Source organism: Carassius carassius, chromosome 4 (genome assembly GCF_963082965.1).
Source record: "Carassius carassius chromosome 4, fCarCar2.1, whole genome shotgun sequence".
Lineage (NCBI taxonomy): Eukaryota > Metazoa > Chordata > Actinopteri > Cypriniformes > Cyprinidae > Carassius > Carassius carassius.
The window spans coordinates 6,303,962-6,320,193 of record NC_081758.1 but is presented as its reverse complement, the minus strand read 5'-3'; the positions used below and the strand labels follow the sequence as shown (position 1 = coordinate 6,320,193).

Sequence of the window (16,232 nt, the reverse complement as noted above, 5' to 3'; positions counted from 1 at the left end):
TGTCGAATATGTGTTTAGAAAATGTCTTTAAGATGTTTATGATTAAGAATGTGTGTAAAACAGATCTTTAACAGACATCTTGCACACGTAGGCTACATGTGCTGTCCCGGGTAGGCTTACAATTAGACGACACGCGCACCTACTGTATTATACCTATATGTGCGTTTAAAATGTCTCCTCATTCAAGAATGCAGAGCTTGTGAAGGGAGGGTGGGGGTGATGTGGGGTGCAGTTAAACTGTGGGTGGACTGATATTGTCACGGCAGTGCGTGTCCACATCGCAGCCGACCCATATTACCTACGTGGTTCGTCCCAGCGCTTCCGTTCTCCAGCGTAACGCACAGGGTTTGACCATTAGAGAAACAGACAGAGAGAGGGACGGAGAAAGAAAGAGAGCGAGGGAGGAGGCGATCGTGCTTCTTTTCTCGAGGAATACTAGACAGAGCCTACTAAAGGGAAGAAGAAAGGCTGCTGTGCTCTGGAGGCTTGTGACCTGCCATTAGCGCAAGTCCTTCACTACCACATGAAGAAAGATTCGCATTTTTAATCGATATACTCACGTGGACGCTTGCTGGACGAAGATTCTTGCATCAGCGAGGAAATCCATGGGTTCACAGAGCAGAATCTCGTGAGCTACACAATTGGAATATATTTGACATTCAAAGGGAAGTTCGCTATATTTGAACTGACACGAGCGTATTACCGTTTCAGGGATTTGTAAAACTGTCTTGCATCGGAATTTAAGGTAATGTCAGTTTCTTCGGGTTCATTTGAGTCTGATTCATTAAGAGTTGTTGCACTACAGTCCATCGCTACAGACATTGCCTACAGCAAAAACCATCGGCATACAGATGTGTAAACTAGAACTGCGACATCTGTGACACATAGTAGCTGTAATTGTGGTAACATAGCGGAATATTAGGTTATTTATCAAACACGTGTAGCCTACTGGGGTTTTGTGCCTGAGTCAAAGAAAGTTCTAATAGAGGCCCGTGCGATGTTTTTATTCCTGTCTTGGATAGGAGCATGATGGAAAAGAGCAAGAATTTAAATAGGCTATCTATATGTTCAGGCATATGCGTTGTGTATCTTTATATTAATGTAATGTGTTTGTGTTCAAAGAAAGTTGTCTTAACCTGGATAATTTATTTGAGCAGACATTTCAAAATCATAAGCACTGCACTGTTTTTATAGGACCGTGTCGAAGTGTAATAATTAATAATGTTTCGAGATTTTGATAAATATATCGTAGTAGATTTCGTTTGTTGTTTAAAGTTATCATAAAAGGGTTAGAGTTAGGGTAAGAATTTATGTCATCACAATCAAGTACGTACTCATTAAAGTGATGCAAGATAGGCCTACTCTGAAGGGAACTGAACAACTGAAATGCTTGTTTAAAAAAGAAGTGATGTTTTTCTTCTTCTGTTATTCAGGCCTCGCGGTCGCAGTAGTTCTCAGGCCCCTCTGACATGGCGGACAGCGAAGACACCTTTCGGCTCCAAAACTCTCCCAGTGACACCGATTCAAAAGAATTACAAAACAATAGTAAATCAGACAAGCAGAATGGAGTCGTTAGCGAATCTCCGTCATCACAGACAACTTACATTCAACAGGTAACTACTACTGTTATGTGTGTGTGTGTGTGTGTGTGTGTGTGTGTGTGGCTACTTGACCAAAACTTTTAAGATCAAATTTGTACCCAGAAGTGAGCCAAATCTTCCTCTTAAAACCTCCTTTGGGGACGTCCTTATTTGTAAAACTATTAAAAATATATATGGTAAAAATATTTTTAAAAGTTAGGGTGTGTGTTGTAGTATTTATACCTAGCTATAAAAGCAACAGAAGTATGTCGAATGTCCAGATTTGGACTGCTAAGTCAGAGATGACTATAATGGCAGATCTGAGTCAAGTTGATCAGCCGCTGACCTGAGAATATTAATAACGCTGTGCAGTAATTTCATCAATTATTGTTGATCAGAGAGTAATCAAAGCAAAACATAATACTTACAGAGGCTACACGAGTGCTATCGAAAAGCATTCAAATATGGATTCACAGAATTAGATAAATACATAATATACATGAATGCGGATATATTGCAACTACAAGTAATTCCGTGTACACGAAAGTGTGAACGCACTTTTGAAAATCTGGCTCCGCGTAGATGTAAGAATAGTTGACAGTAACTAGTTCACGTTTATATATATATATATATATATATATGCTATATTATATTATATATATGCTGTCATTCCATGATTCTACAAATATTCGTTAACTTAAAGCAATCCAATTGTGTGTTTGAGTTATAGCTTAGGCTACTCAAGGATTCACATTAAGTGCTACTAACATGCTTATGTAGCGTAGTCCTACTAACTTACAGTTTTACTTACTTAATCTTGCAGTTTATTAATAAAAACGTATTCTGCGTTTACAGTGATTTACTGTTTGAGTGGCAGCACCGTTATTAATGCCTGAAAAGCTGCTAGCATCTGCATTCGTTACGTTCTTTCTCCATGTCTGCATCTTTCTGTTTAAAGGGAATGGAAGGGATAAAAGTTTACTTACACGAGCGAGAGTTGTGGACAAAGTTTCATGAAGTGGGAACTGAAATGATCATCACCAAAGCAGGGAGGTAAGACACAAACGTTTACAAATGTTTCGAAAATGCATTGCATATGTAGTTTTCGGATAACCTATATAAAAATAAAAAATGCACACAAAGAACAATTATGCATTTATCATTACAATCGTTATAATACTTATTCGCATTATAAACAATTATAATACTAATTGAACAATATTCATTATAAATGAATCTATTCTTTTATATATTCTTCCTACTGCAATATTTAGATTTTAATATATTTTTTCCATTTTAATTTTTAACGGCACAGTGTGGTTTGCCTGGGGGTATAGATCAACATTATTTATATTATTAATTATTATTTATTATTTATATTATTAAGTATTATTTATACTTTGAATTATTTGTTTTTATTTAGAATGTATTTTGAAAGTTTCAGATTACAACATTTTGCAATGTTAGCAGTAAGATAATTCCAGTACATCAGTAGGCCTCAGAATTAGTTTGACTCCATAATTTAAGATTAGTTTTTATGCGAATTATTATGCATAATTCAGATTTGTCCAATATTGTTACAGTTATGCACCAAACTTAGGTCTCACTTTAAAACTTTAAGAGCATTTGTTTATTAGCATCGCATACTAACAGCATTGTCTCTGAAATATAGAGTTAAATAGGTTTGTTAGTCTGTTTTAAGGTTACTAACTGTTTATAAGCTAGCAGCAGTCTGGTGGTTTAGATCTGCGGTATTGTTATTCTTCCCTGTTTGCTGAGAAGTGTTAGAAAATATTAGTTAGTTAAAAGTTAGTTTCAGAAAGCGTGTAGTCCTCTTTCATTAACAATCAGATGCGGGTTAAAAAATGAAATCAGTGGGCATGAACTCCTCACTACGACTTTTTTGTTGCTTGACATTAGGATCAGTGTGAGAGGATAAAAAGATCGAGAAATACCGAGATCATCGCTGGAAATTATGTTGATGTTTAATGTTATAATTGCCTCAATGAGTCCGTAAGCACGATAGCAAAGTTGTCTCGTAGTTCTTGTCATGTATTATTCATAATAGTCACATCGCGTCAGCTTTCAAAAACTGTTTTTCTCTCTGCACACACTGCTGGCTTTTGTATCGTTTCCTAGTCAGTGCAGTAAAAAAAAAAAGAAATAAAATAAAAATAAAAACATTACATTACCTACCTTATCGGTCTGGAATAATAAAATGAACACGCCACTGGATTTTTTTCCCTTCTTTTCTTGTCTTTTTTTTTTTCATTTAAATAGGCCTACTTTATTTCTTAAAGTGAACACATTAAAATATGAAAATGGCCCACTGAAAGTAAATCGCTTTTATTGCTTACTGACATTCATTCACACTTTCATAGTTTTATTCATCAATATAGCTACCGTGTTTTTTTTTTCTTGATTTTAAAATGTCCTCTTTATGCCCAAGGTAAAATGAATCTGAATCAAGATTTAGCATTTTAGCATTCACGGAGCTAGTAAACTATCTAGCTACTGAAAGTGTATTCAACTCGCCGATCAATAACTTTTTTTGTGGAGTGTCAAAAAAATCGTCTCCATGAGCACGCTTGAGAATAAATATTATAGGCTGGTTTAATTGATCGATTTAGGCTATGTGTATTTTAAATGAGTAGCTATAATGTGTTTTCTCCTGTAACAAATCTACAATGAAGTTAAAAAATAAATAGTAGTAGTAGTATGTCATCATAATTTAATAAAAGCTTAAACACATCTTGTAGGCAATCTGTGCTGTAATATTTTCCCATTTTTATCCACAGGCGGATGTTCCCAAGCTTCAAAGTGAAGGTCACCGGGTTGAACCCAAAAACTAAATACATTCTGCTGATGGATGTTGTGCCAGCGGACGACCACCGCTATAAATTCGCCGATAACAAATGGTTCGTGAGTCAATTGTTTTATTAAGAGACAAAGTTACTAATGCAGGTTATTTATTTGCCTATTTTATTTCTGACATTACTTTTTTTTCACTCAAGTAGATGGCTTCTGTAATATTTTCAAAGTCGTTTAAAGTTTTCAATTGCCCATAGCCACCTTCTAGCACTAAAGAGAACCTTCTCAAATGTTCCTGACAAGACCTATCAGATTATTAAGCTGGTGCAACACATTCATATTAGTCAAATAATAAAATTAGGATCAATCATTCTGATTATTAATCTTTAAAGATTAAGTGCAGAGCAGAGGGACACAGACTAAGTAAAGAAAGCAGTGTCCATTAAAACATTCCTTAAGTTTTTAATTCCTAAATTAATTTTTACATTTCAGTTTAAACAAATGAAACTTTAAAATGTTTAAGTTAAGGATGAGAAAAAATAACTTTCGCATTGCTGTACAGACAATTCCATCTGCTGCACTACTTGTTTTATATTCCTTTTTTAGGGTCAGTGATTTTAAATTGTTGAGGTTATTGAGGGAGGATGTCCACAAGCCAATATCCCTGATAATTACCCATTCAGTGCAAGCTCTGGAACTAATGGCCCTCTTGATTAACCATCATCTTAGCCATTGACCAAATTAACCGGTCTTTGAAAGACATTATGTAGGCTACAATACAGTGATGCATGATGAATGGGAGGTAGTAGGCTGGATCACATTTCGATTGCAATAAAGGAAACATCTTTTAGTTTTAATGGAATTATCCTTGTAATAATTAATGCATGGACAAATAAACAGAATCTCAAACCTGTCACAGTAACTTCCCTAACACAGCAGAGAGCAACATCAATGCTCACTTGACAGAAAAAGATAAAAGTAATATAAAATATTTAATGCATTATAGACTACAGCATTTAGGGAAGTCAATGTGTATTTACAATGAAGCAAAGGTATTAATATATCAAGAATAAATTGTGTTTAAAATGCTGTATTTTGCACTACAACTCAGGTCTGTGACAGGGAAAGCAGAACCTGCGATGCCGGGAAGGCTGTACGTCCATCCAGATTCTCCAGCCACTGGAGCGCACTGGATGCGGCAACTGGTGTCTTTCCAGAAGCTTAAATTAACAAACAACCACCTTGATCCCTTCGGACATGTGAGTGAATAACTGATTCATGCATTTGCTTTGAAACCTTCTGTTTGAATAAACAAATATATTACTGACAAAATCCTCACATGTTGTATTGTAGCTACTTGATATCAGCACAAAAAAACAGAAATGACAGCAGAGAAAGAGGATTTGAGTTTTAAAGGGTCACACATGTCGATCTGATCAGGTAGTGTTGTGGGTGAATTGGATCAAGGCTCTAGATCAGGATATCCACCCCTGAAAAGGTGCTACTGACAAAAGCCAGAACAGAGTAATGACCAAAACACATCTTAAATCCGGTAATGATAATTGTGACAACAGAAACACGGGCAGACAGCCTCAGATGTGGAAACACTAAATTCAGATTATAAATTTACTCACTGTAAACTAGAGAGGAACCAGATTATTTAATCTGTAGCATCCACTTTCAGCCTAATGCACAGTTAACTAATATAGACAAGTTTTTTGCTATTGCAAGCTGAGCCGTTACAATTCAAAAGTTGCTCAGCTCACAGGTTTAAAAGAGCAGGAAGTTCAACATTTCTCAGATTTCTGGACACGCCATATCACCTTAAGCGTCAGATTAGAAAACAAAGTATTGTGTCTGTGTCTGAACAGATGGTGCTTAGATGTCTCATATGCATATCTGTGACTGCAAGCAGTTTGCTGTTTAGTTCTGATCACAAGGTTGAGGTCGATCAGGCTTGTTTTCCTGCCAAACCTCAGCTGGTAGAATGAAATAGGAAACTGGAATGTGAGCCGAGTTGTAAATTTCTGTCCAGAATGCATTTTTGATTGGTTGCAGTGGTTCTTGGCATGCCCCCTTTTGTGCTGAAATAGTGCCTTGGGATTTATAAATGAAATACGGCTTCTCGACCAAAATAACAATCTGTCGGTTTGTTGTTCCAGGTGGCTGAAATAATTTCAGACCTATTTATAATTACTAGTCTCAGAAACAGGGCTGCAATAAGAACTTGTTAGGCAATACATAAAACAAGCCAATAGTTCAGAACTCTGTCTTAATTAGGCTCCGATGATGAGATAAAGATGTCTGAAAAGAACTCAGAATAATTTCCATGTGAATAACTTACAAAGCATGCACCCAGTAAAAGCAATATTTAACTTGTGAGGATGAGAACAGTTTGAATTTTCCAAGTTAAAGACGTTTTTCGATGGAAGCGAACTACAACTTTGGCTTTGATCATTTTAGTATCATTCATCAAGCATTCATAGGCCCACACATTCTTTGTCTCTTGTAGCCATCCAGAAATATTTGAGTCAAAATGGCGGAGTTTGGATAACTGTGCTTCAAACTGTTTATATTTAATGACAGAGTGTGATGAGTGATGGACAGAGGTATACAAAGGCTGTTAATCTGCAGTGTTTCAGAGTCGCTGTGATGTCGGCAACATGAAAGAGCGGGGCAACATTCATGGCCCTCAGTGATCGCTCACTATCATTAAAAACTATCATACAGTGTAGGGGCAAATGGAGAAATGGGACATCAGGGCATCCCCAGAACAGACAAATGCTGCATTCCCAGTGGGTGGTCCCACAAAAAAACTTTTCTTATGTCCATACAGTTCTCCAAATATTCTTCTATGTCCCACTCAGCTTTTAGCCAAAACTGTGTCCCTGCAATCCTTGTTTAATCTAAGTAGGCCGACAGTGTGTGTGGCTACATGCCAGATGCTTCACAAAACTGTGAATTATTTCATTTTGACATCACAGATATTAAAGCAATGCATTTTGTATTTTACTTTCAACAATAAATCATCTTGTGGATCTTGAGCAAAAGCAATATTCTCCGCTCTGAGCCGTGTTTAAAGTTTACAGCGAGCCCTGCTTTCCAAGTCTCAGTGTTGTGTTGAGCCAAGAGCCGCTTGGAGAGAGAGGACTGATGCCACTGATCAAAGGAGAAACGCTGCAGTTGTTTGGAGAATGCATGCGAGGGGAAAACATGAAAATGGAAAATAGGAATGCATGTGTGTGTGTAAACTTGGCATGCTAAGCCAGAAAGCATAGTTTAGACAAAATCCACTTAGAGTAGCCTACATAACGCGCGCACACACACACACACACATAATACTATTCTTCTTAAGACTCATACTCAAGACAAGTGACCACTGCAAAAGCACTACTGTACAACTTTTGTTTGGTAGACAGCTTTTCAGTCTCGTTGTAACAGTAAATAGAATTTGGAAATAGGTTTTAGAGATGGACAAAACCGTTTTGCTTGTATTAATACATGCTCAAGGAGAACAATGGCGACATTTTTTAGTAAAGTGTCACTAGAAATCCGAGATTACAATTAGACTTGCCATAGAGCTAATTATAGAAAGGGAGAAAGTGTTTCAAAAGTGTTTCAAAAACGCAGCTGAAAGCAAGAAGAAAAACGTTCAGAGTTCATAACTTAATAAGCGATGTTATTTCGCAATCATATTAATCAAGCATGGTGTGATCATTTTATATAAAATGTCTAGTATATTTACTGTCTGTAATCGAAAAATATCAGCTAAATATCGCCATGTGGATGCGAGGTGTCTGCTTATATTTGCGCTCTATTTCTTGTTTTCAGATTATCCTGAATTCCATGCATAAATATCAACCGAGGATCCACATCGTGAAGGCAGATGAAAATAACGGATTTGGATCCAAAAACACCGCTTTCTGCACTCATGTGTTCCCAGAAACGGCTTTCATTGCAGTCACATCTTACCAAAACCATAAGGTAAGACGATAGACGGGATAAAATGAGTGACGAGAATTTTAGGTTATCTTGCTGTGATCATTTTTAGCATTATAAACAACAGATAAAAAAAGACTCGATATTGTGAATCAACGAAATTATAGAATTAGCACAGTATTAGCCTATCTGTTTTAGGAAAGTGACAAAAACTCGATTTATAATGACTTTTTGATAGAATGATTCCAGTCCAGTTACTCGTAGGACCATGCATGACAACAGCTTGATTTCATAGCCTTAGGGGCTACTCAGATTTGCACAAAAATAATTAGTATTTGTGTTGCTAGCAAAATAGCCTATTGTTAGGCTACTAATTGTAACTGTTAATTCATCAGATACGATTTTTTTAATATTAATTAATGAGTATTTATAAATCTATTTATTAACTTTACCTGTGGATTTTTCTCAATTCAGAAAAGGGATCAGTTCAAAAGCCGGTTAAGTGATTTTCTTTAAAGCTCGTCTTGCATCAACTGAAAGTCTGTCTTTATTACAGTTAATAATGTAATGCGTTTATTGTTAGATATACAAATCAGCGTGAAACACCATCACATATTTTACTTATAAAAAGCAATAAGAACAAAATCCGACATGTTTGTATGGCTACTAAGCACTATGAACACGAAAGTTTACACTAACCATGATTTATTTAATCAGCTGTTATATTTCTCAGAATATTCAAATTTCGATTTTGTTTTTGAAGTCTAGTTCCAACCATGATATTTCTACTTCGTCATTATAAGCTCGTTGATTGAACATGATATAGAAGTGGGGAAAAGTCGTTTGTGAAAAGAACTAAATAAAGAGATAAATGACTGTACGCCTAAACAATATGCACAGTGTGTCCTTAATAAATGATTACATTAGGCCTATTTGCTTAATAATAAATGTCATATGCATGTCTGTGTTTTTGTCACCCTTGTCGCACTTCTGGATAGACAGTTGTTAATGTAACTTTTGTCCAGTTAATAACTCGTTTTTCGCTGCAGTCAAATAGCCCAAATAGTTGAAAGTGCGTATCATATTTGCAAATAAGAATATAGAGATGGACACTTCGTTTCGGGTGAGTCTAACACTCATCTGGATTACAGGTTTGTGTAATAGGCTAACTGATTTGACTGATGTGAGAAAGAACATCGATCTGCGCACATTTAGCTTTATTTTAGACCACTTTTATGTACCACTATTTATTAATTGAATGCAATTAGAGTAAAACAGCAGGATCATCAAAGATGAGTTTGGCTCATCGATGTTTTTTAAAGAGATCGACGAGATGAAGTGCATACGTTGTTGTTTATTCGTCCTTGCTTTTAACACAAAAATAAAAATGTTGGTTTTTAATTAACGGACATGATTAGGTTTATTAATTAAGCCTATTTACCCTGCTAAAATTTTCACCGCTTATTACTTTTACCAGCAACATTTTAACTAGTTACAAAAGGTAAACCACAATTTACTACAGCATATGACACATATTGTTTATTATATATTAGCCTATTCCTCCTAGGCTATAACCTGCTGCTGTAGCGCGCGGTCCTTTTTTCCAAGATTCAATACACCCGCACTTCAGTTAATTGATCAGTGAAGGAAAAAAAACGGAGTAATAAAGTGAAGAAAAATAACAGGATAGATATAAACTGAATAAATGTAAAGACGAAAACAACAGGTAACTGTAGTGGCCAAACAACTTGAAAGAATTCGCATCAAAGCGCCGTCAAGTCAGGTCTACCTTCGAAAAAGACATTGACATATTTGGAAAAATGTCAGTTTGCAACTTTTAAAAGGGGTATCAAATTGTAAAACAAAACCACTCAGTTTTGTGAAGTCTGCCAAGCACATTCGTTTATGAGAGCTCAAAGGTGCGTCACAACATGGCCATTTTATTATTATATTTTTTTTATAAGGTCTCATCTCAAGTGAGAGCCAAAGTAGTGTCAAAGATCAGGTCCTGTTAGGAAACACACCACAACAGCCAAAAACAAAACCCCTGCAGATACAGTGAGTCTCATTAAAGGACAATGTCATGTCAAATTGCTTTTGTTAATTTGGCAGTGGTACTTGGGATTAACCTTATATACAAATGTTTGCGAACTATATATATATATATATATATATATATATATATATATATATATATATATATATATATATGTGTGTTCCATTTTAAAGACTTTTATCATTTAAGTAAATGTCTGTTTTCAGTAACATATTTTACTCACGTTGAAAGATTTACAGATTATTACTAATAATAATTTTATACCTTAATCAATGGGATACAAATATGACTAAAAGTAATAAAAAAAACTAAAGTTATCATTAAGAAAAATAATGTCTTTATTTTTAAATGTATAAACGCTGTTTACAAAATACAAAATATTTTACGTTGACCTAACAAATTATATTTCACAGATTTCACAGATGATGACAGGATTAACATTGATTATCTGTGCTTCTTGTGTAGAATTATTAGTAAAAAAAAATCAGTTTTATGTAAGACAAAAATCTAAACCAATCTTTAACCAAACTGACAGATGTCAGTTTCTACATTCTGGCAGCATAAAAACAAAAAACACAGCCTGGGTAATTAAAGATGTCACCTTTTCATCATCTGCTGACCAAGCAGAGAAATCCACTAGGATAATTTGTCAGTTTTCACCCAGAGCATCTCATTATGCTCATTTTTAGACCCTGTGCAATAAAAAATTCTAATAGATGTGGTTTCAAAGACAAGACTAAAGTGATTGTTCCAATGGGTTACCTCATTAACAGAAACTTACAAAGCAATCAGTCGGTCAGTGCAGAACAGTGGTCAGTGCAAATTCACAAATTCATTACTGAACAGTAAAAAGGCAGCAAAAGCCAATCATCTATACATCTTTTGAATTTTCTTTTACTCTGGCAGGATGCATCATTTAGAAATAAAACAATGTCTTGTGGGCTCTAAGATGTCATGTTCTCATGTCATTAATAACAAGATATCTGGAGTTCAGATCAGGTTGAGAATCTCATTGTTTGTTTTAAGTGAAAGTAGAGACTACAGCAGTATTTAAACAGTGGATACAGGTGCTGAAGACAAACACTGAAGCAGGGTAACACTAGTGTGTTGGCTGTTTTACAGATCACCCAGCTGAAGATCGAGAACAATCCCTTTGCGAAAGGCTTTCGTGGAAGTGATGATATGGAGCTGCATCGCATGTCAAGACTTCAGAGGTGGGTCTGTGAAAAGTGGCATTTACATGAGCAAGTGCTTGCATAGAGTTAATTATAGTGATAAACAAACCTAGCAGCTCAGGTTAGGAGCTCCCTCTTCATATAGGTGTGCTACACTCTGAATATACTCACAACAGGCCTAACAGGAGACTTGACCAGAATTGTCTGATGGGAAGCTAGATTAAAACTAAACAGGGCAGTGCTGATCAATGCACAAACACTCACCCAGCACAGATACAAACCAGAGACTGCTGCTTTCACAAAGGCAGTGCTCTTGACTGAGGGGACACTTGTTATTTGAGTGTTCCTCTTGAAAACCGTCCACTCTCAGAGCTGCTGACTCCCACCTGACTGGCCCTACAACCATGACAATATCTCTTTTTTAGCTCTGTGTAGCTCCAGAACAGTTGTGATATAGTTGGTCTATTGGTGGCAAAAACCACATGGCTTGTGTTCTTATTTTCTCCAGATGACTGCAGTATAGAGTGTGGAAAAACACATTTTCAAAGCAGAAAATCTGGTCGTATGGCCCACAGCAGCCAACACAGGCGTTGTCCACTCAAAAATGACAGACATCATAATACACTAGGAAAAAATGGCAATACTTTTTCCATGCCGTAGTTAACTTTGTCTGTTGTTACTTTCAAACAAGCAGAGAAAGAACTGACTAATGTCTCCCATGAGAGCCTTCTATTGAGTTTCCAGATAATGACCTGAAGACTTTTAGACCCAACTAATGCCTGTACGATTCTCCTACTGAATCGTTTACACAGCACTGCTATTAACATGACTTTATGCATTCAGCAGAAGGTTTACTCCAAAGGTGATGTACAAGCAAGGAAACCACTATTCGTTAACAAGAAAAGAGTAATAAATCATAAAACTACAGAGAGAATAAAGAAACTCCACCATGGTGCTCTGTAGAAGTCAAAGGTCCTGATATCCTATCTGTCCTCTACTGTCAAACACTGAGACGAAGCAGGTCTGGTCTTAGTTAAACTCGGGCCAACTGAAAACCAGGTCAGTGGTTCAAAAGAAATAGCGTAGGAATTAAAGCAAAGTGCCTCTTACAACTTTCATTGATTAATTGGCATGAAAAAGCCCCCGTCGCAGACTGATGGCGAAGAAATTATTCCGGCGCAATGGTGTGTGCTGATGGTGGATGTGGTTAGTTACCAATGGAATGGTTTCAAGATTCCTGACTGAAAGACAGCATGTAAATGTATGCCATGACATGGCTCATGGAGTCTGTTCTGTTCCCTAAAGCACCAAGGAGTATCCGGTGGTCCCTCGCAGTACTGTACGTCAGCGGGTTGGCACCAGCCAGAGTCCGTTCGGCAGTGATGTCCAAGGTCTGTCTGCTCCTACCGCCATGAGCTCACAGTACACCTGTGAGAACGGGGTCACGAGCACATCCCAGGACATGCTTCCTCAATCAAGCTCTTACCCGCTGCCCCATGAACACAGCCAAGACTATCACTGCATTAAGAGGAAAGGTGGGTCCATCATGTCACTTGAAACTTTACCTTTTAGTGTAAATTATCGAATGGGATATTTCTAGACCAGTGGTTCTCAGCCGTACTCCTGGAGCCTGCATGTTTCCTTAATCAAACACACCTGATTCAGTTGTGTCAAGTAGATGCTCTGTACATGCAAAATGTGTAGTGTTGGGCTCCAGGAATGTGGATGAGAACCACTTCTCTAAATGGTGCTGAGTTCATTTCCATTCCATTTTATCTGTGCAGTTGAGGACGACCGTCACACAGGAGAACACTCGTACAAGAAGACCTACGTGGAAAGCTCATCTAGTGAGGACGATCACTACTATCGACCTGTTAGCTACTCTCAGTCTCTGGGTCTTAACGGCGCTCCCTACAGGGCCGAGTCTGGCCAGCGGCAAGCGTGCATGTATGCCAGCACATCGCAATCCACCGAGCCCATGCCCAGCCTGGAAGACATCAGCTGCAACACCTGGGCGGGCGTTTCACCTTACGGCGGCTGCTCGGTGACGACCATGCAGCAGATGGAGCGACTGCCCTACCAGCACTTCTCAGCTCACTTCACCTCAGGAACCCTCGTGTCCAGATTGAGCGGCGTCGCAGGCCATGCCTCACCACAGCTGGGTGACACCCATGCAATGTACCAGGGTTCCATGTCCCATCAGTCGCTGGGCCGCCAGTGTAGTCCGAGTGCAGGAATTCAGTCGCCAACTGCCGGCCTGCAGGGCAACGAGTACTTGTACACTCATAGTATACCCCGCAACCTGTCCCCACACCAGTACCACACCGTGCACAGCGTAAGCATTATGCCTGACTGGAATGAGAGCAGCTAACTGGATTCTCTCAAGCAGCATAAGAGGAGGCAGGGTGCTTTTCTGCATATTTATATTTTTTACATTTACGCTGCCTTTGAGAGCTTGTGGCATAAACTTGTGTCATAAACAGTTTGAGGCAAGTTCAACTGGCTCAGGCAGCAATGAATGTCTCATTGTTTGAGCAGGACAGTAACATGAGACATGTATTTCCATGATACAGACTGTATATCAGGGACAAAGAACTATTCCCATTCAATGCAAAGACAAATGCACAAGGATTGCAACAGATTTATTGACAAACCTTTTATTGAAAAAAGGATGACATAATATTTGAAGAACCCAGTCCAGTTTTATAGTACATTTTTCATTTCATTATCTGAGTTGTTTTAACTTTGTACTTTAAAAGTATGAGGCAATATATTATAGAACAAATGTTTGGGATCTTATGCTTGATGGTTTCTTTAAACCTGTATGGGAATCTGGTCAGTGAGCACCATTTGTCTCTAAAATCACAGCAGAGCGGTGCTGATTATTAGCTAGTCAAGACAAACACATTTTGGTGTTGCAGATTTTGTTTTTCCCACTTAAATCAGTTTTCACTGATTATTTATGCATCTTTATGTCTCTGAACTACCAGGTCCATGATACAAAAAGACAGTAAAATAATTGGATAAATGAGCACTTTTTACAAAAATGTTAGCTGGAAATTGTGTGGCAGAGCACACAATACAAATGAACAGTACAACAGATTGATAGTGTAATAGTTCTTATAAGCTAGTTATCATCAGGGCCATACTGGCCCCAGTGTCTCTTTTAGTACACAGATGAGTAACATCTTTCTCAGAGCACCAATCACAGAGTGAATATCTAAAACATGTCATTCTACAACATCTAAGATACAATATCTCATCAAACTTTGGTAAGGAGATCTTTATTTTTGGACACCTGTTTCCTGTTAATAGTATTTATTTTTCTTGTATTTTAAAACTTTGTTACTTTACCTAAAAGACAATTTGCTAGGTTGACTTTTTTCATTACTTTGAGTGTGGTAGTCAAACTTTCTTTTTAGATAAAAAAGAGAGGGAGGGAAAATGCAGAAAAACATAATCATCAGTCTGGTTTGAAATTTTTTAATGCCTACAAATAAATGTCAAAAACATACAAACATGATTTACTTGGGTGTACATACAACAAAATGTACATAGAAAACAGAATAAATGTAAAATATTCTTCCTTGAATTCTGAGTTTATTTAATGCAACTCTACTGACTGTGTTATTAATCCATGTCACGATACAATGTCATACTATAAGCCTGTTAACGCTTGACTCCATGAAAGTGACGTGACATTCAGCCAAGTATGCTGACCCATACTCAAAATTTGTGCTCTGCATTTAACCCATCCGAAGTGCACACACACAGAGCAGTGAACACACACACACACAGCAGTGGGTAGCCATTTATGCTCTGGCGTCCAGGGAGCAGTTGGGGGTTCAATGCCTTGCTCAAGGGCACCCAAGTCATGGGTCACGAGATTCAAACCCACAACCCTAGGGTTAGGAGTCAAACTCTCTAACCACTAGGCCACGACTTCCCCCGTCATGAATAACCTCAATGGTTTTGAGGAATGAATTTTAAGACTTGGTGGAGCTGGAGATTGCTAGAGTGATAAAACACCATTTAAATAAATGAAAAAATAAATAAATAAATAAATAATACTAACTATTACATAAAAACCTATCCTAGAAGGTAAAGCACATCCATTCAAATATGACAATCTTTTTCACTGATGAAGCCTTTTCGAGTGCTTCGTTTTGTTATCTATTTGGTTGAGGAATGTCTTGCATTATTATCAGATATTAATGATGGTCTTGACAAATTAGCACTTGTATAGAAAGTCCTTTGGATTAAAGGGGGTTTAACCAACAATTACATCCCTGAGCTGAGGCCTATCTCTAAATCTTCAACATGTCACCCTTAAGAAAACAGTCCATTCTAAGCCAAAATGGAGTTAACCATTGACCTCTAGTGGCAGTCGATCGCTGAACTGGTAAATGGAAAAAAACTAGAAAAGCTGATAAAAAAAAATAAAAAACTTCATCTGAAAAATGACATGCATCCAGGGCAAAAGACAAATGTGAGCTTGTTTTGATTTGATAAAACAGTAGGATTAAGTTAAAAGGATAGAGTGTAAAAATGAAGAAAAAAATATCTGGAAACAAAGAACTGTGTCAAGGTAAAAATATATAACTGGTTTAAAAAATAATAATAATAATAATAAAAAATCCGAAAGAACAAGCCTACAGAATTTTTTTCAAG

General features: G+C 37.2%; 1 protein-coding gene across 1 annotated transcript; it reads left to right on the top strand.

Annotated features, from left to right (window-relative positions):
- Positions 1–287: 287 nt before the first annotated feature.
- Positions 288–14,484, top strand: tbx5a (T-box transcription factor 5a). Its single transcript, XM_059545664.1, has 9 exons — positions 288–745; positions 1,434–1,613; positions 2,539–2,633; positions 4,379–4,498; positions 5,503–5,650; positions 8,223–8,375; positions 11,509–11,600; positions 12,867–13,096; positions 13,346–14,484. The coding sequence occupies exons 2-9, from the start codon at positions 1,470–1,472 to the stop codon at positions 13,930–13,932; spliced, it is 1,569 nt and encodes a 522-aa protein (XP_059401647.1). The 5' UTR covers positions 288–745; positions 1,434–1,469; the 3' UTR covers positions 13,933–14,484.
- The last annotated feature ends 1,748 nt before the right edge of the window (positions 14,485–16,232 follow it).

Coding starts and splice junctions, on each gene's coding strand:
- tbx5a (XM_059545664.1), top strand. CDS start 1,470: ATGGCGGACAGCGAAGACACCTTTCGGCTCCAAAACTCTCCCAGTGAC. Junction 4,499..5,502: donor AAATTCGCCGATAACAAATG/GTTCGTGAGTCA, acceptor ACTACAACTCAG/GTCTGTGACAGGGAAAGCAG. Junction 5,651..8,222: donor ACCTTGATCCCTTCGGACAT/GTGAGTGAATAA, acceptor TCTTGTTTTCAG/ATTATCCTGAATTCCATGCA.